This window comes from Arvicola amphibius, chromosome X (assembly GCF_903992535.2).
Source record: "Arvicola amphibius chromosome X, mArvAmp1.2, whole genome shotgun sequence".
NCBI lineage: Eukaryota > Metazoa > Chordata > Mammalia > Rodentia > Cricetidae > Arvicola > Arvicola amphibius.
In genome coordinates, this window is record NC_052065.1 from 55,249,127 (window position 1) to 55,276,563 (window position 27,437).

General features: G+C 37.0%; 1 protein-coding gene across 1 annotated transcript; it reads left to right on the top strand.

Moving 5' to 3' along the window:
- Positions 1-24,925: 24,925 nt before the first annotated feature.
- LOC119804278 (probable G-protein coupled receptor 83) lies at positions 24,926-27,218 on the top strand. The gene is made up of 4 exons (XM_038315747.1): positions 24,926-25,294; positions 25,490-25,615; positions 25,932-26,065; positions 26,474-27,218. The coding sequence occupies exons 1-4, from the start codon at positions 24,926-24,928 to the stop codon at positions 27,216-27,218; spliced, it is 1,374 nt and encodes a 457-aa protein (XP_038171675.1).
- The last annotated feature ends 219 nt before the right edge of the window (positions 27,219-27,437 follow it).

The window sequence follows — 27,437 nt, forward strand, 5'->3', positions numbered from 1 at the left end:
ATAGATTTATCAAGAGGAAAATTGTTTTGATTTTTTCCATTTTTTCAGAGAAAATCTATTGGCAATCCCCTCCCTTGTGACTAGGATAACACACTAATCAGCATATTTATACAATCTATTTACGTATTGGAGTAGAATCGAGCTATTAAAATAATAGAGATTACTTATTGGCTAATTTTAGGAAAGTGGGGTTCTTATCAGACTGAGATTTTAGAACTCTCATTAAAATAAAGAAATTTAGATAGTATAACCATATGGCTTTTAGTGGGTTGTTCATTCGGTTATTTGTCCATGGCACTATGGAGAACAGGGTGAAACAGGACTTTTCCTATTTACTTCAAAACTTCAGAGCCAACATTCCACAAACCTTGATTCAAGTACTTCCACATAGTGATTTTCTTATTAACTTCCCTCAAAGCTCCATTTCTATTGGTTCTACTTGACCTCATCTCAGCTAAAGAAATATTTCTTTAAGAATTCTAGCCCATGAAATAACCAAGTTCTGTTCACAACGATCCTGAGATCGAGCTGGTGTGCAGCTAGATCTGAGTTATTCTCTCTGCACTTTGTCTGTCTTCCAAATCCAAAGCCTCCTCACTGAAGTTATATATTTCATTCGTCATTCACGGAAGTTATATAATTCTTTCCTCTCATACCCGCAAATGATTATGCTCTGGTTTCATCTATTCTCTGGCCTTTCTGCCTGCCTGGATATTCAAACTCATGCAAGCTCTTGATAATCAAATTGCTTTTATTAGTGTGAATGAGTCAGGGTTCTTCAAGCCAGAAAAATGATGAAAATTACTTCTCTCATCTGCAAACCATTGGATTTGAAAGGACAAACCAAATAGGCTCCACTTTGTTTACACACAGATGCTCAACAAAGACCAAATGTTATTAAATTAATTTTGTTAATATGCCTAAACTACTGCTTTCTCACATGGTATTCTGTTCATTTCTGTTGAAGTACGGTATCGTGAGATGTTCAGATTTATCGCTTTGATTTATTGTTTATTTTTATGCTTCCATATATATGTATATTGTATTTTGAGAATATTCATCTTAATGCTACTTTCACCCTTTGTTCTTCTCTCATCCCATTAATATCCCACAGACTTACTTCTCTTTTATGTCATATATAATAATTCATATATATACATATAATTTTGTCTGTATATAATGTCTAGGAACCAAAAATTAGAGGAAAAGTGACATTTATTTATCTGAGATTGATGTAATTAACTTTATATAATAGATACAGTTGTATCCAGTTTCCTAGATTTAACACAACTGTTCTTTATAAACTAACGAACATTTTATTGCATACATACACATATTTTCTTTGTCCACTCATCTATCTAGCATTAGACATCTAAGTCAATCTCATAATTTATCTATTGTAAATAGTGTTGCAATTAACAATGATGAAATTAAAGGAATTACCATAGCTGATGTAGCTGGGACATATGGACAATCATGTTAGATTTTGAGAAAGCCCTACTCTAATTTTCACATTAGCCGGATTAGTATACAGTTCTCCAGGCAAATATAAGAGTTACTGTTTGTCCAAATATGTACCTGAATTTGATTATTTGTGTTACTTTTACATTATTTTTTTATTTTAATTGGATTTCATTTGTGTATGTGTATGTTCATTAATAAATGTAAATCAGAGGAAAACTGACAGTGTCGAGTCTCTCCTTCCACCCTGTGTCACAGAAAGAAGTTGAGGAGTTCTGAGATCAAATTAGGGTCATCTGGCTTGACAAGTGCCTTTACACACTGAACTATCTTTTCAGCTCACAAACATTATTTTAAATTGTGAAAGAGTTACTGCCAAGTGAATATCGTATAATGCTAGTTTGTACCATAGACGGTTTTCTGGTTACCCACCATCAACACAGACAATGTCTTGACTTACTACAGCATGGATGAGCTCTTCCTTCCCTGCTCCAATTCCCTCTATATCTCTATATCTCTGTCCTCAAACTCAAAATCTCTTTTTCAATTATTACTGTCACATGTATGTGGATGCATGTATAGCTTGCTGAGTACATTTGAGCAAAGCTAAATGTGTTCTGTTCTTATATGTCTGTTACCCTTCTCTCAACAATATCTCTGTTTTATTCATCTACATTGTTGTTTGCAATTGTATTCAGAAGGATAGGGTAAGATGCATTTGTAATGCAGGTTTAATTTATATTTCTGTGATGTTTATTGATCATTTATATTTCATCTTTTTGAGAATCGCTATCCTATTATTTGATTGTATTATTTGATTTCTTGATCTTTGTTGTTTTTTGAACCCTTATGTATTTTAGATGTTCTCTGTTAAGTTGTATAATTTCCAGATGTTTTTTTTTCCTTTTGTAGGTTGTCTCTTCAGTTGATGAACTGTTTCTTTTACTCTTTAGAAGCTTTTTTAATCTCATTGTTGACTTTTTATTTTATTTCCTGAATGCCTGGAATCCTCATGAGAAATACCTTGCTCATGCCTCCATCTTGAAATGGTTTCTCTTCTCTTTCTTCTAATAGTTTTAGAGTTTGGGGTCTTTTAGATGTCATCAATTCATTTGAAGCTGAGTTTTTAGACAATAGAACATAGGAACCTGCTTTCATTATTTTACAAAGGAATCTGGTTCCATTATTTTGCATATGGATAGCCAGGTCTTCCAACAACATTTGTTTAGGAGCTTACTTCCCCCACCCCCAAGCAATCTAGAGACATCTTTGTTAAGAATCAAGCAGATGTAGTTGGATGAGTTTATAAATGAGTATTATATTCTGGACTATTGGCCTAGGTGTCTATTTTTATACCAGTACCATGTTATTTTTGTAACTAGAGTGTGGCAGTATAACTTAAAGAATGGTGATGCTTCCATCTTTATTCTTTTTGCTTGTCATTGCTTTGGCTGTCTAGGGTCTTTTGTGTTTTTGTATGACTTTTAATAGCATAACTATCTTCCCATGTTAATTTCTCCAATCCACAAACATCAGCTATCTTTCCATATACTAATGTCTTCTTTAATTTCTTTCTTCTATATGTTAATGTTAACATTATATAGGTCCTCAGATTCCTTGATTACGTTGATTAAACATATTCAATTACATTAAAGGCATTGTGAATGAGATTTCCCCCCGATTTCTTTCAGAGCATATGTTTTGTTGTTATATGAGGGGGGGAAACTATAGATTTTGATATGTTAACTGACACTTGGCTGAAAAGGTTTACTAACTCTTACGAGTTTTTGATGGACTCTTTAGGGTCTCTTCAGTGTTGAATCATATTATCTGAGAATAAGAATACTTTATAATCTTTTTAAATTTTCCTTTTTTACTTGAGTTCAGTTATTTTCCCATTTTGCCTTATTGTTGTAGCTATGACTTCAAGAACTATTTCGAAAAAAAAAAAAGAACTATATCGAATAGAGATTGAGAAAGTAGGCAATTTTTCATGTTCCTGGTTTTAATAGAAGTGCTTTGATGTTTTCCAATTTAGTACGTTATTGCATTATAGTTGTCATAATGCAGTCTTTAATTTGTTGAGATATGTTTCTCCCATTCATATGCTGATCATGATTTTAATCATGAAAAGATGTTGTATTTTGTCAATCATCTTTTATATATCTATGACGGTAGTCTTGTGATTTGGGGTCTTTGGTACATTTATATGATGTATCACATTTATTGATTTGATACATAGAGCCACCCCTATGTATTTATAATAAAAACTACTCAGTCCTAGTGAATAAACTTTCTGATGTGTTTTTGAGTCTGCAGGTACTTATTTTGAGAGATTTTGTAGCTGTGCTCATTGGGTATATTGATCTACAACTTTCTGTTGTGTCTTTGTATGGCTTTGGCTTTGGTATCAGGATAATGCTGGCTACCTATTTTGAAAGTGGTATTATCTATTTTATAGAAATATTAGAAAAGCAATAGTATGAATTCTTCCATAAAGTAAAGGTAGAATTCAACCATGAATCCATTTTTTTTCTTTTTGAAATATTTTATTATGATTTCAGATATATTTAACTATGTAACTTGTTTATCTCAACTTGATTTAATTTTATAGGTCATTTACATCTAGAAAACCATCCATTTCATTTTTATTTTCCAAGTTAGTGGAATATAGGTTTTTAAAGATGCATTTATTTATGTTTTTGTGTGTGCGTACACTCATGTATGTGCATACATTCATGTGTGTGCATGTATATTGTGTTTGGGACTGAGCCTGTATGTTTCTATGCATTTTGTGTGATAAAGACCCTGTAGAATTCAGAAAATGGTGTCAGACAATCTTAAGCTAGAATTACAGATGACTGTGGTCTACCATGTGAGTGCTGGGAACTGAACCTAGTACATGCTCTTAACTACTAAGCAATTTCCCCAGACACTGAAATAAGAGTTTTAAAGGTTTGTCTCTTTGATTCTAAATTTTACTAGCATCTGTTGAATGGCTTCTTCTTCACCTATAATTCTATTAATTTGTATCTTTGCTTGATTTTGGTTAGTTTGGCTAAGAGTTTATTGATTCTGTTTATTTGTTTTCAAAGAACCAACTCACTTTGTTGATGCCTTATACTGCTTTTGTTGCTTTTTCTATTTCATTAGTTTTTGTTTTCATCTTATTTCTTTCTTCCTTCCTTCTTTTTTCTCTCTCTCTTTTCTTTCTTTCTTTCTTTCTTTCTTCCTTCCTTCCTTCCTTCCTTCCTTCCTTCCTTCCTTCCTTTCTTTCTTTCTTTTTTTCTTTCTTTCTTTCCACTGATTTCCTGTTAGACTGATTCTCTTTTTCCAAGATTTCAAGGTTCAATGTTAAGATTTTATTTTTCTTTTTGTTCCTTTGTTTCTGTTTTTGAGATATCAAATTTCCAAGGTATGCACCCATACCTATAAACTTCCCTTTTTGATATCATATAGGATTTTGTGTGCTGTGCTTTCATGTTTTTTCAATTCCAACAAATTAAAAACCTTTAACTTTGCTTATTCTTGTGTATTGAGACCATGATAATCTGGATTATTACTGAAAATGTGTATCAGTTCCTTCCATTTGGTTAGTATTGTTTTTGTGTTTTCCTATTTACCATTTGCTTAACTACTGTTCTAGTTTGGTTTATTATTTCCTGTAGTCTCTAGTGTGTTTTCATCTTTCCCTTCTGATTAATTCATTTCAGTATTACTTGCAGAACTGGCTTGATGGTCATAAATTTTTTACCCTCATTTGAACTTGGAAACATTTTTATTGCCTTTAAATTATAAGCAGCATTTTGTGAGGGGTGTAGCATTATTCCTACTTGATAGCTATGGTCTTTCATAAGTTTAAATACAAACATTTCAAGCATGTTTACTCTTGAAATAACAGTCGCTATAGTAATGGGCATTTATATGTGGCTTGGTGTTTCCTACAACTTTTAGTAAATACACATTGTTATGTATTTTTCAACTGCAGTATGATGTGGGGAAGTTTTAGTCTCATCTTTTCTACTTGGTGTTCTATATGCCAGTGTTTTACATGGGTAGGTATCTGTGATGACTATTCTTTGTTATCAACTTAAAGTACTTCTGAATTAACTAAAACCCAAGTGTCTGACTGTATACAATGGTAAGGGGTTTTTCTTGATTGAATTATTTGAAATGGAAAGACTCACTCTAAATCCAGGTCTTTGGAGATTGGAAGATTCACCTTTAATATGGATTCTACTTGCTGATAGCATATATATATCGTGGAAGAAGGAAGCTTGCTCTTCTTTGCCTGCTTCCTCCTAGTCTCACTGACAAGCTCATTCCTTCACTGTAATTATAGCCTACATCTTCAGGATTCTGGGGTATTCTGAAGATCAGTTGAAATGTCCAGACTTGTGTTCTGAACAACTACTGGGTTCTTGAGCTTTACATTGGGAGACTGCCATTGTTGGAAGTGTTGGACCCATAACATGTAACACACTGTAATAAATCCATGGCGTGTGTGTGTGTGTGTGTGTACATATATGTGTGTTAGCATACATATCTGTTTTTCTAGAGAAGCCTGATTCCTGATTAATACAGCATCTCTTACCTAAAGTTTGGGAATTTTTCTTTTGCTTTGATTTCGTCAGAATTTTTTTCTGCCTTTTGCATAGAATTTTTCTCTTTCTTACAATGCCATTATTGTAGATTTTAACTCGTGTCTTAATGACCACCTATGTTCCAACCATGCATTTTTATTAATTTTCTTTGTTCTTGTCTGAGTGTTCCAATTTCTCTAACTTCTATCCTGACCTAATATTCTGCCTCCCCGTGATCCATTGTTTTGGGGAAACTTTTCACTAACTGTTTATTTGAATGATTAAAAATTTCATTTCCAGCACATTAGTGTGACTTTTCTTCAATACTTTTTATTGAATTATAGTTACAGATCTTGCATTGACTTCTTATTTCATTCATTTGGCATGAGTATATGTGTGAGTGGGTGTGGGTGTAAGTGTTTGTTAGTGTGTGTTTTCTTTGACCTTTCATGAAGGATTTTTTGTATCCTCTTTAATTTCCTTTAACATGTTTATAGTCATTCTTTTTAATTCCTTATTTGGAATTTCTTTTAAGTCACTCTCATTGACTTAATTGTTGTGTGATTGGCACTATTTGTAGGAGACATGTAGACTCAGTTTGTCACATTTCTTTGTTATATTTTTGCATTAAGACTTTCATATATGGAGTCAAATATTTTTTTAATTCATGTCATCTTTGTCATTACAGTGGTTGTGCTTGCAATATTCAAGTAAAGGTGGTTGAAGTAAAGTTGAAGCATTATTTTCCTCTGTTGGGTTGCTGTTTAGGATTAATACCCAATACTACCTTGAGTCTATAATATTGTTTGCAACAACAGTCACTAACAAAGTATAGACTTACTATGGAAATAAAGTAACTAAAAATGATCATTCCTTAAGCACTGATAAATTTAGGAAGTAAAGCATACTTGTGAGTACTAATATATTAGTTAATTTTAATATCAGTAGAAAATGAAAGCAAAGTAAAAATGAATGATTACTATTTTGCTAATGGGAAGAAGATGAGGGGCACATTAGGAGAAAGGAAAAAGAGAAGCAGGGTGATGAAGCAGTTCTTACTAAAGATAGATGAAAAAGATAAAGATATGCAGTTCAATAACATAGAACAGTCTCAACTTTCAGGAAGCTAAGACCATCCAAACCAGGCAAGTCTATGTATTTTTTTTCAGTCTACACTTTATTTTTGGTTTCTTAAAAAGATTTTATAAAAACAATCTTTGCTCATTTTACATATCAATCCCAGTTCCCTCTCCCTCCCCTCCTCACACTTCCCCACCTTCCATCCATCCCACCCCCATCTACTCCTCAGAGATGGTATACTTCCCATGGGGAGTCAACAAAGTCTGGCATATGGCTTTGAGGCAGGACCAAGGCCCTCCCCCATATATATAGGCTGAGCAAGGTATCCTTCCAAAAAGAATGGACTCCAAAAAGCCAGTTCAAGCACTAGGGATAAATCCTGATCCCAGGGCCAGTGGGATCCCACAGAATGCCACAGCCATACAACTGTCACCTACATTCAGAGGGCCTAATTTGGTCCCATGCAAGTTCCCCCACTGTCATTCTGGAGTCAGTGATTTCTGTTCAACTGTTTCTGAGGGTATCCGCATCATGGTCTTGATCCCTTTGTTCATATTATTGCTCCTCCCTCTCCTTGGATTAAATCATTTTTTCTCTTCTTTCTTGCTTCATTTGTACTGATATCTGACATAACTTCACCACACTACCATAATAATTCAAATTTATTTCCTCAACTCGTTACTCTAAAGCTAGGATTTTGCTCAGCCTGCCCTATTCCATATTTATCTCTACCAATCTTTAAACCTTGCCTAGCCTTCAAAGGTCTTATAAAGTCTTGTATTAATCTAAATTATCATATCTATTTAGAAATTATGATATGTCTCTCTCTTTGCTATGAATTTCCATAATCCTTACTGTATACACAACTCATCTATTCCTTGTTGATTTGGTGCCTATTACTGACATTGAATTCTTCCAATACAGAATATTTTTGAATATAACCAGTAATTGAAAATAGATATTGCCACTTTCCAGGTCTTTACCATAACATTCTTTTCCTTGCCACAAGTCTTTCCAGATTTCTGAAGTCTTTTAATTGGACCATAGAGAGAAGAGGTCTGAAGTGGCTTCATGTGCCCTCATTTCACTGAGGAATTTCTGAGACAAGATTTCCTCAGATTTAAGACACCAGTCTGTATTTAAGTAGAAAATAAGCTGTAGAAGGACTTGAAATTTAAATGTGCATGGTCCTCATGACAAGTCATACCTATTCATCTCTCCTTTCGGCTCTATATGATCTGTCAATGGTGCCCTCAATTATCTTTCTATCCAATTTCTTCATTTACAGGTCATCTTATTCCCATTGAATACAATGCCCAGGGCACAGTATGTATATATTATTTGTTCAATGGCCTCACTGAAAAATACGTAACGCAATACCCTATACCATGTTCACAAGTAGCTAATTCTCCATTACTGTGCATTCTAACCCCAAGCCAATATATACTCTGGTCCAGACACAGCATATCTCTTGATTTATATCCATAATTTGATCTTTCATTTCATCACTCCCTTTTAATACAGCTATTTGTAAATCTCCATTTCTCTTCCTTTCACTTCAGACTACATTAATATGCCATTGCTCTTTCTATGCTTTTACATCCTTCATTTAAGACTACATGAATTCTAAGCACTTTCAATGTCATGTTTGAATCTTATCTCATCCACAAAAGCTTTGTCTGCCTTCATTCAATATTGTAAGGTAATACCTGATTATATTTAAGTCAGCAACTGTTTGTGAGGTAACTTTATGCAAAACTTTCTCTGCTAGACCTTTTAGTAAATTACCTACATTTTAATTTTTAAAATGAATTTATATATTTATATTTCAAAATCAAATTTCTTAGAAGCATGAACAAATTTTACCCAAGTCTTTTTCCCTTTCCATTGCACAAAGAACTAATGACTTGACATTACCTCTGTAGTCTTGAAATACTTCCAGGAAGTGGTAAGTAGATACAGACTGCCAAGTAGAATTCATATTCCAAAATTAATCAAGTTTTAACTATTTTATTATATGAATATGTCTAGAGGTCTTAGAATCACTTGAAGTTTGGATCTTTATTCCAAGATTATAGTCATGAAATCTGTTTTGAAAGCTTGTACTAGCAATTGTGAAAGATTACATAGGTGTTTCACTGTTTTCACCAGTTCATCCATCGGTTATAGCTGGAAAGTAAATCCTTCTCATTTGTTCCATAGAAAGTAATAATTGTTTCCTTCTTCATTGGTATCATTGCCCTTTTTTAATCATTCCTGAAACACCCATATTTCATCCTGTTGTGACACACGTTACTTTTCTGGACAAATCATGCCATTTATATTAAAATATATTATAATACTGCATTATCTACAGGAGGAAATCCTGTTTTGAAGGACTTCCATAATTTGGCCCAGTTCTCTTTGTGCAGCCTGCCTAATTCATGTCCTAAAAGCACATACTTTGCTGTGACATGTTTGTGACTTGGCTATTTTTACACTGCATATGATGTCGCCTTTACAACCTCCATCAATTAGAACCTGCCCCATTAATGAAGGCCCAAATTAAATGCTACCTTCTAGAATCAGAGACCATTAAATGAAATGGAGATCTTTATATCCACAGGATGGGGGAGAAAAAAACCAAAATGTTAGGATTTTTAGAGAGGATTTTCTTTATGCTTCTCTGTGTAAATGATCATACTTTGCCTTGTTTTCAAGTCATGTCCATATTTCTCACCTTTTTAGTATTATAAGATAGGGACTGTGTCTAATTAAGTAAGTATTGCATCTTCTGCTTTACTTCTATTCCTAAACACAGCACAGAGTAGACAGTAAATAAACAGTTATAACATTAGAATGATTTACAATGAAGCAGTGGAAGGCTTTCTACTTTTCTGTTTAATGGAGAGCAAGAATTGATAGAAAAGTAGGAAAGAGCTAGCATAAAGTTCATTTATATACATATAAATGTACATAGATACACATACAAATAAACACACTCATTCACACACATATATATGTAGCTTACTACCTTCTGCTGTACATTGATTTAAGATGACAAGAAGAGGGAATGCTATTTGAAGTGGTAACATGTGGAGGTCTTTTTATGTTTACTGTGATGTTTTATATTGATTGTGTTGTTAAATAGCAGAAAGTTGATAAAGGAACCTAGCAGGGTAGAGCATTTTCAGAGAACATTAACTAAGGGGGAACATTCACTGTGAATGTGGGTAGTTCTATCCAATAGGCAGTGAGTTGTGAGAGACTGGAACAGGAGAAATCAGAAGCATTCTCTCTCTGCTTCCTTTCTCCTGTGAGATGAGCTAATTGCTTCCTCCACATCTTTTCTCCATAACTGTCCTCCTCACCACAGCCCAGAAACATGGAGCTAGTCAAGTACTGACTGAAACACCTGTAACTGTAAGTTGGAATAAAACTCTCATCTCTTAAGTTGTTTATGGAAGATATTTTGTCAATGTGACAAATATCCTAATTCATTTAATTTTAGTTAAACTACTACCATAGTAAAAGTCTGAAACAAATAGCCTACTAACACTTCTACAAATTACCCTAAGGATAAGCAACAAATTATAAGATTTTCATTTAAGAAAATTCAGTAATTTTTTGTCATAATGAAAGCTTTTGGATTTGAACTACGACTTGTTCCTTTCTCCCGTCCTCAGCTTTGTACAATCGACGCTTTAGAATGGGCAGCAGGATCCTAAATATAAGTCTCCTTCACAATATACAAGGATAAAATCTTCTCAGATGGCATAGAAATGCACTGTTATTTTTACCTATTTAACATGTGTGTTTCAGAAAGTCCAGCACAGATAAGAGCTACAAGTTTTAGAACCCCTCAAACACACATGAATAATACAAGGTATATTCCAGTCAAGGACAAGACACACACACTAATTCCTGATCTTCATTACAAGTGAGTTTGTAAGGAAGAGATTCCAAGACAGAAAAGGTAGGCGTATTTGATTAATGGTTTACACCCTGCTTAGCATTCTGCTTATAAAGCAAGTGTCTCTCCAGGATAAAGACACTTCCTTCCTTTGGATCTGGAACAGTGATACAGAGATTTTTATAAAGAGGAAAAGGCAATGGTACACTAGAATAGTAGTTAAATAGCATCCTCAAATAAAACTTTCTTTGAAAATAAAGAAAGTCAATCTGGAGACTAACTAAATTCTAGAGAGTTAGGTAATAAACCATGGAAATAAATCTGGTAGCCCAATAAGAAAAATAACCCAAGCCTCAGAACAGTTAGATTAAAAAGAAGAGCCAGGAAATTAGATGGCTAAAACAATCTTCAACCCAGGTTTTAGAGAGGGCCTTGGAGTCTGGCCTAAAACACTAACCCTGCAAGAATAAACTCCACATTTAATTGCATCACGGTAGAGCAATTTATTTTCCAGAGCATTGTTGAAAACAATATTGCAATCATCTGGCAATCACTGAAAGTTAATACCTGGATATGATACCATCAGAGCAGACAGATGAAAGAAAGAGATCGGGAAAGGAGACAAAAATATTCTTGTTAAAACCACTGTCATCACAGAATGACTGTGCAGTATCTAAGCCTGAACTCACTGAACAGCAACATCACAGGCTGCTTGCTGTAGTGGAAATTTACTTCATTGAAACTGTACAGTGCATTCAAAAACAAATAAATAAGCAAATAACAATTTCTAGCTTTAGGTACAAAGTTTACACAATGGATTATATAAAACAGTCAATTTTAAAAACAAGATACCCAACATGTGAAGCATACAGATATCCACAGAAGAAAATACAGGCAATGGAAACTTCCTTTTTAAAGTAATATGTTTGAACTTGAATTTAACATTTAGCAATTTTAATTAAAGGAAATAATATGCTTAATTAAATGAAAGAAGTTTCATTACAATGTTTCAAAGTACAATATACCAATAAAGTAGAAATTACCAAGTATAAGTTCTACAGAAAAAGTAAAGTTAACCATGAAAATTCACTAGAGTGACCCACCAAATTTGTACTGTAGAACTAAAAAATTGAAGATAGGTCAATAGAGACTATGTGATATCTATCAGAAAGAAAAAAATAATACTGCTAAATGAACAGAATAATTATCAAATTCAAAATAAACTTAGAGATCCATAACTAAATATATTTTAAATACTGAATGAAAAGGGAGAAAAGAGAGTCTCTCTCTCCTCTCTCTTTTTCTCTGTTTGCATATTCAAAGCTTCATAACAAAGGTAGCTTTCCAATACAAAAGAACCTTCTGCAAGATGAAATTCAGACTTTGAGTCCAGAAGGTAGAGAGAGAGTATATTCAAAGTGCTATGACTTGTTAACTAAGAATCTTATACAGACCTAAACAATATTTTTAAATGAAGGTGAATAAAATTTAAAAATTCAGAAATATCTGCTAAGCATTCATAGTCTGTATGAAAACACACTGTAACAATTGATTGCTAGAAGGTCTCTAAAAAAAGAAATAGTAAAAATATATTTAACAAAAGAAATACAAACGTTTTATCTCGAAGACTGTTAATAATTGTTGAAAAATTAAATAAAATGTAAATAAAGTGAAAAATACCTTGTTTATCTCACATTCACAGATTGGAAGGTAAAATATTAAGATGGCAATGTTCTTCACAATAGTTATGTATCAATGGAATCCTTATCAAACTTCAGGCTAGCAATTTAAACCAACTGATCAGTTGATGCCAGAGTTTTCATGTATATCTAAGGAATCCATAAGATCAAACTCATTATTTTGCAAGGAAAACATCTGATGCACAGATGCCTGTTTCATATTTTACTACGAAGCTATAACAATCATGATGGTGAGATAATTGTATATAGCTATCAGGAGAACAGAATTGAAAATTCAAAAATTACTTTTTATGTTTACAATAGACTGATATTCAAAAATATTCCAAGAGAATATAATGGAGGAAAAATAATACTTTCAAAAAATGATATTGGACAGACTGGGTAATCACTTGCAGATAAATGAAATAGGACCAATATTTCATATGGTATTCAGCAATTTACATAATAAAGGAACAAAATCTCAAATGCCTAAATCTGAAATTTGTATTTAAAAGAAGAAAGATTTTTAAAAGATAGGAATAAATCTTCATTTCCCTGTATTAAATGATGGGTTCTGAATGCAGTGCCTTAGACTGCATTGACAATCCTGACAATTAGCCGGATAGGGACAGGAACTTGAGGGAATGGGTTGGAGGGAGGGTGGAAGGAAAGAGTACTGAAAGAGATGACTGAGAGAAACAGTTAATTAATGGGACGTCCTGAAACTGTGAAACTCCTGTAAAGCAAAGGACACGGTCAACAAGACAAAACAGCAGCCTACAGAATGGGGAAAGAACTTCACGAACCCCACATCGGACAGAGGGCTGATTTCCAAAATATACAAAGAACTCAAGAAATTGGGCATCAAAAGAACAAACAGTACAATAAAAAATAGGGTACACACCTAAAAAGAAAACTCTCAACAGAGGAATTTAAAATGTCTGAGAGACACTTAAGGAAATGTTCAACATCCTTAGACATCAGAGAAATGCAAATCAAGACAACTCTGAGATTCCATTTTACACTTGTAAGAATGGACAAGATCAAAAACACTGATGACAACTTATGCTGGAGAGGGTGTAGAGTATAGGGAACACTCCTGGATTGCTGGTGGGAATGCAAGCTGGTACAGCCTGTTTGGATGTCAACTTGGTGATTTCTCAGAAAATTAGGAGACAACCTTCCTCAAGACCCAGCAATACCAGTTTTGGGTATATACCCAAAGGATGCCCAATTGTACCACAAGGACATGTGCTCAACTATGTTCATAGCAGTATTATTTACCATTGCCAGAACCTGGAAGCAACCTAAATGCCCCTCGACCGAAGAATGAACAAGTAAAATGTAGTACATTTTCACAATGGAGTACTTACACAGCAGAAAAAACTAATGACATCTTGAAATTTGTGGGCAAATAGATGGATCTAGAAAGCATCACATTTAGTGAAATAACCCAGGCCCAGAAAGACAAATATCATATGTACTCACTCATAAGTGCTTTTTAGACATAAAGCAAAGAAAACTAGTCTACAATTCACAATTCCAAAGAACCTAGACAATGAAGACCCTAAGAATGACATACATGGATCTAATGTACATGGGAAGTAGAAAAAGACAAGATCTCCTGAGTAACTTGGGAGCATCGGGACCATGGGAGAGGGTAGAAGGGGAGGGGAGAAGAGGGAGGAAAGTGGAGAAAATTCCGTAACTCAATAAAATCAATAAAAAAGAAAAGAAAAACATAAAAAATAAAAACGATAGATTAAAAAATAGGAATAAATCTTTATGACCTTGTATAAAAAGATGGTTTCTGAATGTTTGGCCATCTTGACAATTAGGCTGATGGGGACAGGAACTCAAGCGAAAGGGTTGGAGGGTGGGTGGAAGGGACGAGTGCTGAAAGAGAACTGCAACGTGAGAACTTTTCAAGGCCAGCTAGAAACCGGATGCAAGGGAAACTCTCAGAAATCTGCAAGAATGGCCCCCGGCTAAGACACCTAGGGATAGTGAGAAGTAGCCTGAGCTTGCCATCTCCTGTCATCAGATTGGTTATTCCTTCAAACATCATCTGAGAGCCTCCATCCAGTAACTGATGGAAACAGATACAGAGACTTGCAGCCAAATATTTGGCTGAGCTTGGGGAATCCTGCTGAAGAGAAGGAGAAAGAATCATAGAAGCCAGAGTCATCAAGGACATTACAAGAAAACCCACAGAAACAACTAACATGACTCATAGGAACCCAACAGCCAAGGGGATTTTAAGGGACCAACCTAATCCCTTTATAGACATGTGGCAGTTGTGTAGCTTGGTCTATTTATGGGACTCCTAACAATGTGAGCAGGAGCTGTCCCTAATGCATTGGCTGGTTCTTGGGAACCTTTTCCTCATCCTGGATTGCCTTGCCTAGCCTAAATACAAAGGGAGGTGCTTAGTCTTACTGCAGCCTGCAACCTGATATGCCATGCTTTGTTGATACCCATGGGAATCCTGCCCCTTTCTGAACAGAAACAGAGAAGGAGTAGGTTGGGGAAGGGGCTGAAAGGAGATGGTTGGGGGGGGGTTGGGAGGAGAGGAGAAAGAGGAAACTGCAGTAAGGATGTAAAATAAATAAATAAAAATGATTGTTTCTTACATGTGGCACCAAAACCCTTAGTAGCAAAAGGAAAATAAATATATAGAATATAATAAAAATAAATTATCTCATGTTTCAAATTATAAATAAAGAAGGGAGGAAAACTCAGAAGAGAAACATTTGACAAATCATATACAAAATAAAAGATTTAGACTCACAATACATAAGCAAGACATACAAGTCAATAATTTAAAAATCAAAAAATTGCAATAAGTAAAATATTCAAAGAGAAACTTTTACAATGAGGAAATGAAAATTGTTACTTGTCACCTAAAGAGATCCTGAATAACATCTCTGGCTACACTTCTGCAAATAAACATCACAATGAGATCAAATTCATATACACTATGATAGCAGTAAGGCAGATAATATATATTTATAGATAGAAATGCAAATAAAGGGGAAATTAACTCACTGTGAAAGAAATTAGAAAGAATTCTATTCTCAACACCTCAAGAAGAAAAGTAAATACCTAAGATTGAGAGAGAATTTAATATCAGAACATTAAAAAATGAACAAATATCAATGAGCAAATATCTTCATTAGCAAACGAGCAAATGAACATCCATCTTCAAATAAGGGAGAACAAATGGCCAAAATCTAAATGAAAAATGTTCAAGGCCTTTAACTACCAGACACATTTAAACCAAAATTATCATGAGAATGGGGATTGCTTTCCTGCAGTCCTTGTACTGAGTGAGGCAAAAGGATTATTAGTTGAAAGATGGCCTGAAAAATGTAACAAGACTTCCTTAAAACAAACAACATACATACTACACTTATATTTCGTTCAATTCCAATCAGAATGATTCTAATTAAGAAAATGTCAAATGTCAAATGTGGAATGTCGATGGAGATGAAAGGTGTTTTAAAAATTTGTAAAATTCTGGTAAGAACGTGAATTATTCCAGTCACTATAGAAATTAGTGAGGCAGTTCCTCAAAACACTAAAAAAAGACCTTTAGCTGTCTGGCATCTTGGTGTATACCCAAAAGAATCAAAGTCAATGTAATATATCACAAGTATATTTATTACAGCATTGTTTATAATGTTTAAATTAAGAGATTAACTTTGGTGCCGATCAACAGATGACTGGATCAGTAAAATGTGGTAGAGGGCTGGATAGATGTCTCACAATTTAAGAGAATTTCATGCTCTTATTAGAGGACTGGAGATCTGTTCTTAGCACCCATATTATCTAGGTATATCTCCATCTCCAGGGAATCTAATTTTCTCTTGTGGCTTCTGCAGAAATCTGCATTCATACACACACACAAACACACACACACACTATGCACACACAATATTAATAATAAAACATATCCTTGAAAAAATAAAATGTAGTATATATTTACAATGGAGTTCTATTCAGCCATGAAAAGGAATGAAATTTTGTCATCTTCAGGAAATTCAATAGAAATGGAGATCAATGATCCTGTAAGGTGAAATAAGCAAGACTCGCGAAGACGACAAGGACATTAGACATTTGTCTTGTTAATATAATAGCATACCTGACAAAGGTAACTTCAGAGAAAGAATTTATTTTGGCACATAGTTTTCAGTTTGCCTCACAGTCTTTTATAGTGAGGAAGTCACAGCAAAATATCATGAGGCAACTTCTATTACATCTGTACTCAAGAATCAAAGAAAAATAAATATGTATCTTCAACTTACCTTTACCTTCTTCTTCAGTTCAGGACTGCTGCCTAGGGAATGGTGCCACTTGTCCTCTAGGTGGCTCATCACACCTCAATCATCACAATGTAAAAGTCCCTTGTATTCCTACCCACAGATTTCTGTTCCTGGTGGGTCTAGATCCCATCATATTGAAGATCAATATTAACCATCACAACAAACCTTGTATATTACTGCCTTCTGTGGAATTTAGAGGAATAAAAAATACATAATAGTAAAGTTTTAGGGGGGAACTATTAGGGATGTAGAAGGAGATAAATAGGAGGGAGAGATATGAGCAGTGTACCTTTTATATCCATATAAAAACATCACAATGAAACTCATTCACTTGTTTAATTAACATACTCTAATTTAAAAGTAAAATATTAAGTGGCTGGAGAGAGGGCCTAGTGATTAAGAGCACTTACTGTTCTTCCAGAGGACAAGGGTTTGCTTCCCTGGACCTACATGATAGCCTACAATCTGTAACTCCAATTCCAGTGTATCCAATGTTTTCTTCAGGCCTCCAAGAGTATCATGTATGCATATGGTGCACATACATATATGCAGACACAACACATATACATATAAAATAAAGTAATATTTTTTATAAAGGAAACCACTATACTATATAAAAGAGGCTGGTCATGTAATATTATACATTGAACAAGTCTATTTACATGAAATAATTAGAATATAAAATTCATATATGCAGAAAGTACAGTAGTTATTTTTCAAGGTTTAGAAATGCATTAATAGGAAGGAATGGGGAGCAAATGTCATTTTATGATCATGAAAATGTTCTAGAATGTATTGCAGTGATGGTTGCCCGATTCTGTGAATATTACCCAGCCATTTAATTGTCACGTGTAGGTAGGTTAGCTTTATATTATGTGAACTATATTTTAAGATACCATTAGATAAAAGCCAAGGGGGACTTTACTGAGAACTAGAATTGAAGGTGGAAACTGAAAACTTTGATATGTCATGACTAGGGCCTGAGGAGAAGGTTTGGATCCAAAGGAAGGCAAATTTTAGAAGATCTCTAGAGACACAGAACTTTAGAAACAGGAAAGTCATTTAAAATTCATATACAGTGAAATTGACATAAGAAAAGTTCTATTTAGGTTACTCTTACTTTGATGAACCATTACTTTTGCAGGGAGGAGGGAAGTCAGAAGGATGAGTTTTGTAAGGTGGAGAATAAATACAGAGAAAGGCATGTTGTTTTTCCCTTTGGCCCTCACAGACCTGAAGACAACATTGGATACCCTGGAACTGAAGTTACAGATTGCAAGCCACCATGTGGTCCTGGGAACCAAACCCAGATCCTCTGGAAGACAGGTAAGTGCTCTTAATCACTGAGCCATTTCTTCAGCCACCAAAAGTTTTGATTTTAAATTTGAGTATGTTAATTTAACAATTAACAGAGATGTGGAAGCAAGCATCAACAGGGTTAGGTAATTTAATGGGATTAAAAACATCCTCAAGTCAATGTGAAACTAAAAATGGAAGATGTTCGCTTGATTTTATCTCTGCAGCAAGCTACACCTACTTTCCGACAAAAAGTACACAAATTACAAAATTATCTCAGATAAACCCAATATATCAGTACCCCTAAGTGCACAATGTATGATCAAAACAAATCAATAAAAGAGAAACAGTTATACTTAATGCTATGCTGTCATTCCAGAGAATTTATCTTGGGGCATCATGGAAATGCCTGAAATCATATGGGGCTTGTGGCAGCTTGGTTTTTCCCCTAATATTCCCACCTAAAATATTATTTGTCTTTTTAATGTTTTTTCTTCTAAAAAGAAAAGTATTTGCTTATATAAAAACATAAATCCACTCTGGTTTTTATCTAAAACTTTTTAAATCAAGACCAATGTATAAGACTAGGCGCCAGGTATGCTCCTATGTTCGACAAAAACAAAACAAGCAAATAAACAAAAACCCTCTTTTACCTCTCTCTTTTGTTGGACCAGAGCTATGCCTTAGAAAGATGTTCAGATTGGAGTGGAGTGGAAGATAAATGCAGACATTTTGTCTGCATTTGAACCTGAATTCTGGGAAATAGTGGCTTGGAAAACTGCCTGCCATGTTAGAGCATTCAAAACTGGCAGTCCGTGTGCAGCAAAAGAAGCCACAGAGTCCTGAGCCTTTTCTTCCTCCCCCCCTCTGCACCCCTTCTGTGAACCAATAGTCTGGAGCGCCGCCCACTCCGTCCTTCCCTGTGCAAGCCTATAAATCTGTTACCAGGAGAGCTTTGATCTGTGGGAAGAGCCTGACAGCTCGGGAGCTGGTGCTCTCCTGCCTCAGCCCTTGATTGGCTGGCCTGAGCTAACTCTCCGTGAGCCACACGTGCCGCTGCAATACTTAGATGGAAGATTTCGCAAGGATACCAAGTAGTGCAGAAACCCTAGCTTTAGAAGCGATCTGAAGATCCAACTCAAATCCTGGACTCTTAATGGGATGGGGAGCTATGTTTTCACTATATCAAAGCCTGGCAGAGTAAAGAAAAAGATTTCTGCAAAGTTGGCGATGGTATTGCCTGCCTACCTAGGAGAGGGACAAAGAGCAGGAAGGGGAAGAACACAGCAAAGCTCAATGGAGTTGTGTGGTCTGCAGGCAGCAGGAGAATGAGTGGAAGTAACCACAAGGCCATTGTTGGTTGAAAGGAAGCTAGATTTTCTTATCGAAATGTCTGCCTTCTAGGTCATTGTTTGCCCTCAGACACTCCTAAGAAGTGATAATTTTGGTTGTGCTCTTTCGTGGATATCCCACTGCTAGTCGAAGGGCTTTTGGAGCCTGAAAGAATTGTGGATCTGTAGGGGTTTGATCCGTGTCTGTCAGAGGTAGACTTATGATATTGAAATTAAGCGAAATGGAGGGTTGTTTCCAGAGTACGTGGCCTCTCTTCCGGTGTGGAAAAGGCCTTTCCCAGTGTGACCCTTCTAAAGAAGAAATGCTAAGTGAGGTGAAGATGATGGCTTCTGTATGGTGGATGATCTGTGGGGAAAGTATAGGAAGAAAAAGAATTCTTCAGTATTGCCTAGGACTAAATTTAGGTGTAGGAGAGATTCAAGAAGATACTTAAGCAATTTTGATAAATTTCATGTCCAGGAAAGATAGAATGTCTCCTTGTCCAGTATGTAGTGAATTGAGCATCTGCAGCAGACCGTACAAGGAACCTCTGGATGCTGTAATGATGAGCTCGCTTCTACTCTGGAGTAAACACAATTTTTCTGCAAACATTTATGTCCAATGGAAAGGTTTTTAATATTTGCCGGTAAAAGTTGGGGTGAGGGAAAATTATGAGGTGTTCCCATTCTGAAAAAAAATTCGTTGTATTGAAAGCCAGAGGTCCCTGCTGTGGGAGGTCTAAGACACAAGCTCATGCAAATCCAGGGTGTGTAGGAAAGATTCAAGAAAATCTTTCTTTCTGGGGGAAGATTTTTGCTGAATTTGACAGGTGGAATTACTCCTGCACTGTTTGGTGGGAAATATGCTGGAAAGGGGGTGGGGGGAATGGGATTTTCACACTACCTGAAAGAAAGACTGAGCTTTACAGAAACCTGGAGAGGCTGCATAGCACGGAGTGAAAAATCATATGTGCAAAGATAAGGGCATCTCTGTTCTACCCAGGGGGACTCAGTGAGTCACTGCACGAAAGAGCCTTGATTGTTTACATATCCCTTCGAGAAAATTCGGAAGAGGGATCATGGAGGAAATGAGAAATCCGGTCCGCGAATTACAACTGTAGTCCGAGGCTATTTTATCTAGTTGAATATACATACACAAAAGGGCAGAAAGGAGTTTTCTAGAAATAAAATAGCCAAACCTCAAGAGATTCAAATAACGTTACGTTTAAGCGGGAATTTTATGCCAGGAACCTCCTGCGTCTCTCTTCTCATTTTTCTTGTGTTTCCCTCTCTGCTTTCCTTTTTTTTTTTTTTTGAATAAAAAAATAAATGGAACCGCGGAAAATATTCACCACGCTGAATTTGCAAATGCTCCTGGTTAGTTCTTATATCACAAATGTTTGTGACCGTTCAAGGAACACTCAGAGGCAGCTTCTAAAGAAGTCTCTATTTTTCCCATTCACCTGCCACCTTCCATCTCCAGATTCAAAGATTCTGCGCTTCTGAAGGCTCCATAGTGTTTGCTTGGCTATGGCTTCAGGCAGGTCCAAAAAAAAAAAAAAAATCTGAAGACCAAGTTACCTTGGGGAGGTGGGAAGAAGCAGGTTAGATATGGAAGAACTTCAGTAGAGAGGTGTATGTTAATTATGTTCTGGTTGAGAAACTGAAATGGGCATATTTAGATGAGCGAGGAGTATTTTTGTTTTTTTAAAAGAGGAATTTACCCCATCATCAGCAACCACTCCCCAAATTCAGACGTACTGTCTGATCTAGCCCCCAGAGTGCTTGGTAGGGAAGACGAGAGCCGCAGTTACACAGTGAAAGTGTAAAAAAGGAACTAGCTCTGATCTAGCAGCAGAGGCTACCTGTGCCCCCCCCCTCCATGTGACACCCCCCGTTACCCTCCCCGTGTGTTGCGGACCTAGACAGCATCTCGTGGTACAGGCAAAGTCTCGCGCAAAGCTCTGCCAACCCTCGCGGGGCCCCGCCCCCTATTGCTGAGGGTCACTATCCAGTCCCAGTGACGCGCGGGGGAGTGCGCACGACTCCTTGCCTGCAGCAGTAGGCTGTGTGCGCAGAGCCAGAGACACCTCAGGCTCTGAAGTGCGCTGGGACCTGGACGGACTGGCGGCTAGTCCGCTAGTCCGTTTTCATCTCTCCTCTGCCTAACCAGCACACTGAGGCTGGTAGGATCCTAGCTTTCCAGTCCTTCTCCGGATAGAGCGTTCTAAGGTAAGTCTCAACCTTTCCAGGAAAGACTGGAGATATCTGGGGGTGAGCTGCTGTCGCTGAGACTGACACCAAGTAAACAGGGGAATGGGCAGACTGCCCATATAATGGAAGGATATAGGGACATGGCATCCCCAAGTCCACGCGCCCACAGCCCCGAGTCCTCAACCTGTTTGCTTGTTCGTTTGCTTTTTTTCAGGATGCATTTCTTCCACAGGTTATCCGCAAGCGCAAAATACTGAATTCTTAAGAGCTCTGGGTGATTTCTTAGAATTTCCCTCCTGTTTTTGTCTGTTTCTATCAGCAGGGATCCTGGAACTCCTGAAAAAGTGAGGATTTCTGCTCCAAAACCACCTGGAAAGCCCTCCTTTCTATTTACTGCATCCCATCCCATTCTCGGAAATCTGGGTGTTTTAGCCCCCCACACGGTCACGCTTTTACAATGAAATGTTGTTGTTGTTGTTGTTGTTGTTGTTTCTTGCGCGCCAAAGTACACTTAAACTGTAAGCTTGAGCTCGCTACTGCCAGTTTCAGAGATGCAAGGGTCTTATTCCCCCTCCCCAGACTCCTCACCCTTCCTGCCACCTCTCTCTCCATGGAAAAGGTGGGCTATAAAAGACTGCTGTAGAGACTTAAGTCTTCTCCCACAGGAACCCTTCACTCGTTGGAATCATTTGATCCATAACTGGGGAGGGGCCCCAGCATAGGGCAGAGATGAATCAGTGTTCACCATCCTTTCTACCCGCAGTACAGAAAAGAACAAATTCCTGTAATTAGAACTATAGAATCAGTCTCCAGGGTGTTGCTGGAGGTTGAGGGGTGGTCACCAATAGCAACCACCCTTAGGAGTCTAAGAGGTCTCATGATGACGCAATTCCTTACAGCCCCACCCTCCTGAAATTTGAGGAAGGGGCTTGGAATGAAATTATATATTCCTCTCCACTGCCCCCTTCTGACCATTTGGCTAAAGAGAAATCTTGATGGGAAGAAGTAGTTCCTACCTATTTTTTTAAATCCCTTACCCACTTGATTGTCTAGAAAATGCCAGAAACTGCTTGGAGCTCCCCCCCCCATACTGCCCTGAAAATAAGGAGACTCAAACCTTTAAGGCACAGTGCCTGACTCATTTAGATGCTATGTTGGAATAGCCCTTGCTTAGAGGAGTCACCCACCATAGCCTGACTGCCCCCAGTCAGAAGGGACATTTAGGGAATATATGTGGTTAATAGGGACCCTTAACCTTAGCATAAGTATGCTCCTTGTTTACCCCCATACCACATTTTTTTTTAAAAGACAGGCTTCCACTAAGCATCTCCACGGGGAACTGATTGTTAATAGCCCAGCCTGTCCTCAAACATGTAATCCTTCTGACTTAGTATCACCTGTACTGGGAAAAAATACAGGGAACACTCTGCCTGCTAAAATATTATTTGGGATTTATTTAATTGTGGAGGGTTGAGTATGGAATCCATTTTCTTCAGGCATGCTAAGTGTCACTCAGCTGCATCACCAATTTTCCATAGTAAATTTTGTGGGGTAGAGGAGACAGAAAGAGGTGGGAAGCAGAAAGGAAAAAAGAAGGAAGATCTGTGTCTCCTTCCCCATATTACCAATATCACAGACAGCAATACATTATTTGTTCTACACAAACATATACCAGATGCATTCAACAAAGCATACAAAGCAAGAGCATGCATAGCAGAGAAACTCATCACATAAACACACAGCATGCAAACATACCACACAAACACACAAGGTGGTGTTTGGAAAATGCATACTATACAAGTCTGCAATTGTGGAAATATAGTCATGTTACATATGAGTTCACACACACACACACACACACACACACACAAACACACACTGTACCATTTTCTCCCTTATGGCCAGACCTTATTTGTTTAAGAATAATAACAAAAAGTAGCTCTCCAGTTTAAGAAAACCCAGAGATTTTTCCATCTTGAAGAAGGTGTATGAATTGTAGACATTTTCTTTCATGCATGCTAATTTAATCTATTCCATTGGCTTATGAAGTATATATAATTGCCACTAGGTAGTTGGAGAAACCAAGGCAAAAAAAATGCTTTTAAGTCTGTAGTTTTATTTTTGCTTGATGCAATGACTATGCATATTTATGGGTATATTACTACATTTTGACAAATGTATACAATGTGAAATTACTGGACTGTGTAATTGGCATCCATTTTATCTCACAAATTTTCCATTTCTTTATGTTGAAACATTCCAGGTCTTTCTAAAATTTAGAAATATCTAACTAATTTTTGTTATTTGCACAGTCATACTGCAAGTTAGCAACAGGAGTGGGTAGTATAGACATGTAAACAAAATCTTGCCTTTATGTTTACAGTCTCTGACATCCTAGCCTTTTACATGGATGCCTTTTACATGGATGTAAACATGCACATTCTTAAATAGTTGTCAGCTCCTGCAGTTGGAGACTAATCACGTCTTTGGAAGCCCATTTCTTCTGGCTTGATCTTTTTATTTATATAAAATTCTCAGTACAAGTCAGAGCAGTCAAAGACCTGTCTTTGCTTTCACAAGGCAGGGTAGAAAGTTCAGACTCCCATAACCCTACAAATCTATGGCAATTATCTAGAGTTACCTATTTTGCTAGACCTCAATAACACAACTCTTATTATACATTTATTACTAATCAATTAATTAATAGAATATATTAGAAGGCAGTGACTGTTTTAGGCAAGATTTATACACTATCATGGTAATAAAACAAGGTAGTATATGTATCATTCTATATGGGTGATTTAATTGACTTCATAGCATCCCATTATTTCAATGAAAGTGGGTTGATTAGCAAGCCTGCTGGCTTCTCTCCTCTTATGAAAAGGTAAACACCTTAGATCTTGGCTTCTTTGGGCTCTCTATTCTATAAAATGCTAAAGTCTTTCATCATTTCCATTTTAGGTGGAACCAGGTGTTTCTGTTTGTGAGGATTTGGAAAAGGACTTCATCATCTATATCCTTTCTGGTCTCTTGGGACCTGTTTAATTCTTCTCCCTAAACAAAAATGAACATTTCTTTGCTGTCACAAATGGAAAGTATAATTGATTGGTTCCGACAAAATGTCAGTTCGTTTCCACCCATCGAGGATCAAAATTGCAGTCACACAAGTCTGAATGGAACCAACTCAACTGCAGAATGGGAATGGCCAACAGAATCAGTCAGGAAATGGTTAGGGAACAATGTCCACATCATTGCTAAGGTTGTGCTGACTTTAGCATATGTTGTCATCATAATGATCTCTCTCTTTGGCAACTACCTGGTATGCCAAGTTTTTCTCAAGCACAATGAAATCAAAAAATCAACGGGCCTTCTCATCCTCAATCTGGCAATATCTGACATTTTGATAATCCTTCTCAACAGTCCATTTGCTATGGTGAGTGATGTATAGAGAGCTGGTTTTAGCACATAAAAAAGATGCTGTTACATTTTAAGGGTGGGTGATGGGACTATGAAAGCAAAAGGGAATATACATATTTGGGGCCTCCATCTAGACTCTAGCTTCTCTGCAGTGCTTGAGGATAACATTTGAACAAATAACCTACACCTTTTCCTTGCTTTTGTCCCTTAGACTCGTCTTCTGGCTGAACAGTGGGTGTTTGGTAGGGTCGTGTGTCATGTCAGTAGCTTCGCTGAGTACTGCTCCCTCCATGTTTCAACTCTTACACTGATGGCTGTTGCCATAGACCGGCACCGGGTAAGACCACTTTGAGGGCACTTTTGAATACAAGAGCAGAGGGTGGGAAATAGTCAGGAACACTAGACATCTTGCAGAAATCTACAAGGCGGAGCTGTATTTGAAACTAGAATATGTTTGTGGACTGCTTCTGACACTTCTCCCCACTGTCATACTCCTACAAGTAGATAGCATTGTGAATTTCAGAGTTTCAGCCCTGTACTTGCGTTTTATGCATCTCTCTTTAATCCAAGCAGAAACTCATCAACCTGTGTCTGATTATGCAAACCACACTGATCTTGGCTGATTCAGGAAGGGTGTTTTTGGTCTTTTGTAGGTAATTCTGTACCCAATGAAAGCAAGGCTAACATACCACCAAAGCTTACTGCTGGTTGCCGTGATCTGGAGTATTGCTATATTCCTTGCTCTTCCTCATGGGATTTACCAGAATCTATTCATATTCATGAACGAGTAAGTCAGACATAATGTGCAATTTCACCTTTTTCTTTCTAGAGACTCCCAGAAAGTGGACATTTGCAATGTTCTTATCTTTGTTTTCATCCATTCCCCCATTTTCCTGAATAGAACATATGGTGTCATTTTCTAATTCTAATGTGTTAATGGAACCAAGAGGATGGGCCATCAAGTTAAGGTTACTAGTAATGAAGAATCTCATTGTGTTCAGATTGTTCTATACCTAGACTAGGTCCACCAGAGATAACACTTTAGTGCAACCCCTTAATTTCAAAACTGAAGAAATTAAGACAGAAACTATCAAGGGACTGGGATTTCTTATGGACATCCTGTGTAAAGTAGCTCCTAGAAGCTTTCTGGGATCCTTTCAGTTATCTTAACTTTTTCTTTTCTGTTTTCCTCCAGAGATGGTGTTGCCATGACCTACTGCCTCCCTAACTTTCCTGAACCCAGCCAGCTGGTTTCGAAATATGTGGACCTTGGTACATTTATCTTGCTGTACATTCTGCCACTTATGGTGATTGTTGTAACCTATTCTCACCTAGGAAAGAGGCTGTGGATTCAAAATGCTATTGGCGATGAATCTGCTCGTCAAATGATGGCACACTACCAGAAGCGGAAGAAGAGCATCCGGATGCTGATACTTATTGTGTTGGTCTTTGCAGTTTGTTGGTTTCCACTTAATTTCTATGTGGTTCTCATATCCAATGCAGGCATAGAAAAAAATAACGTGCTTTTTTATGCCTTTCACTGGCTTGCAATGAGCAGCACCTGCTACAATCCTTTCATCTACTGCTGGCTCAACAGGAGCTTCCGTGCCAAACTAAGATCCGTAACATCTTTCAGAGTGCAATCACTGTTTTTGTGTAAGGGCTCCAAGGTTCAGAAAATAAAGGCACCCGAGAGTCATGAGCTTCGGGAACTCAAGACATCTTCACTGCTACGAGTTCCCCTAGCTGTTCCAGAGGCCCCGGTATTTGAGGATCCTAGTTTGGCTACAGGGGATAATTCCCAGGGTTCTGTTCAGGGGGATTGGGAAGATCCAGATCCGTCCCTAGAGGAAGAGGTGGCAGCGGCGGCGGCGGGGGCCGCGGGGCCCTCCACCCAGGATGCTTACTTTTGCATTCACGTGCAGACTAGCAGTCACTAAGTTGGGCACCTGTCTGATCCATCAGAACCTTACTTAATGAGTACCTTCGCACAGACAATTCAGTCAGCGATGGCATAACCTTTAACTTAGATGTTGAGTACAGTGTTTTACTATCATGTGCATCCTCACAGTCTTAGTTCTGGCGTCAGAACTCTACTTGATAAGTTCACTGTGCCATAATGTGGAGAACTGACTGGCCAGACCCTGAAGGAATTCGTT

Coding starts and splice junctions, on each gene's coding strand:
- LOC119804278 (XM_038315747.1), top strand. CDS start 24,926: ATGAACATTTCTTTGCTGTCACAAATGGAAAGTATAATTGATTGGTTC. Junction 25,295..25,489: donor TCAACAGTCCATTTGCTATG/GTGAGTGATGTA, acceptor TTTGTCCCTTAG/ACTCGTCTTCTGGCTGAACA. Junction 26,066..26,473: donor CTATTCATATTCATGAACGA/GTAAGTCAGACA, acceptor GTTTTCCTCCAG/AGATGGTGTTGCCATGACCT.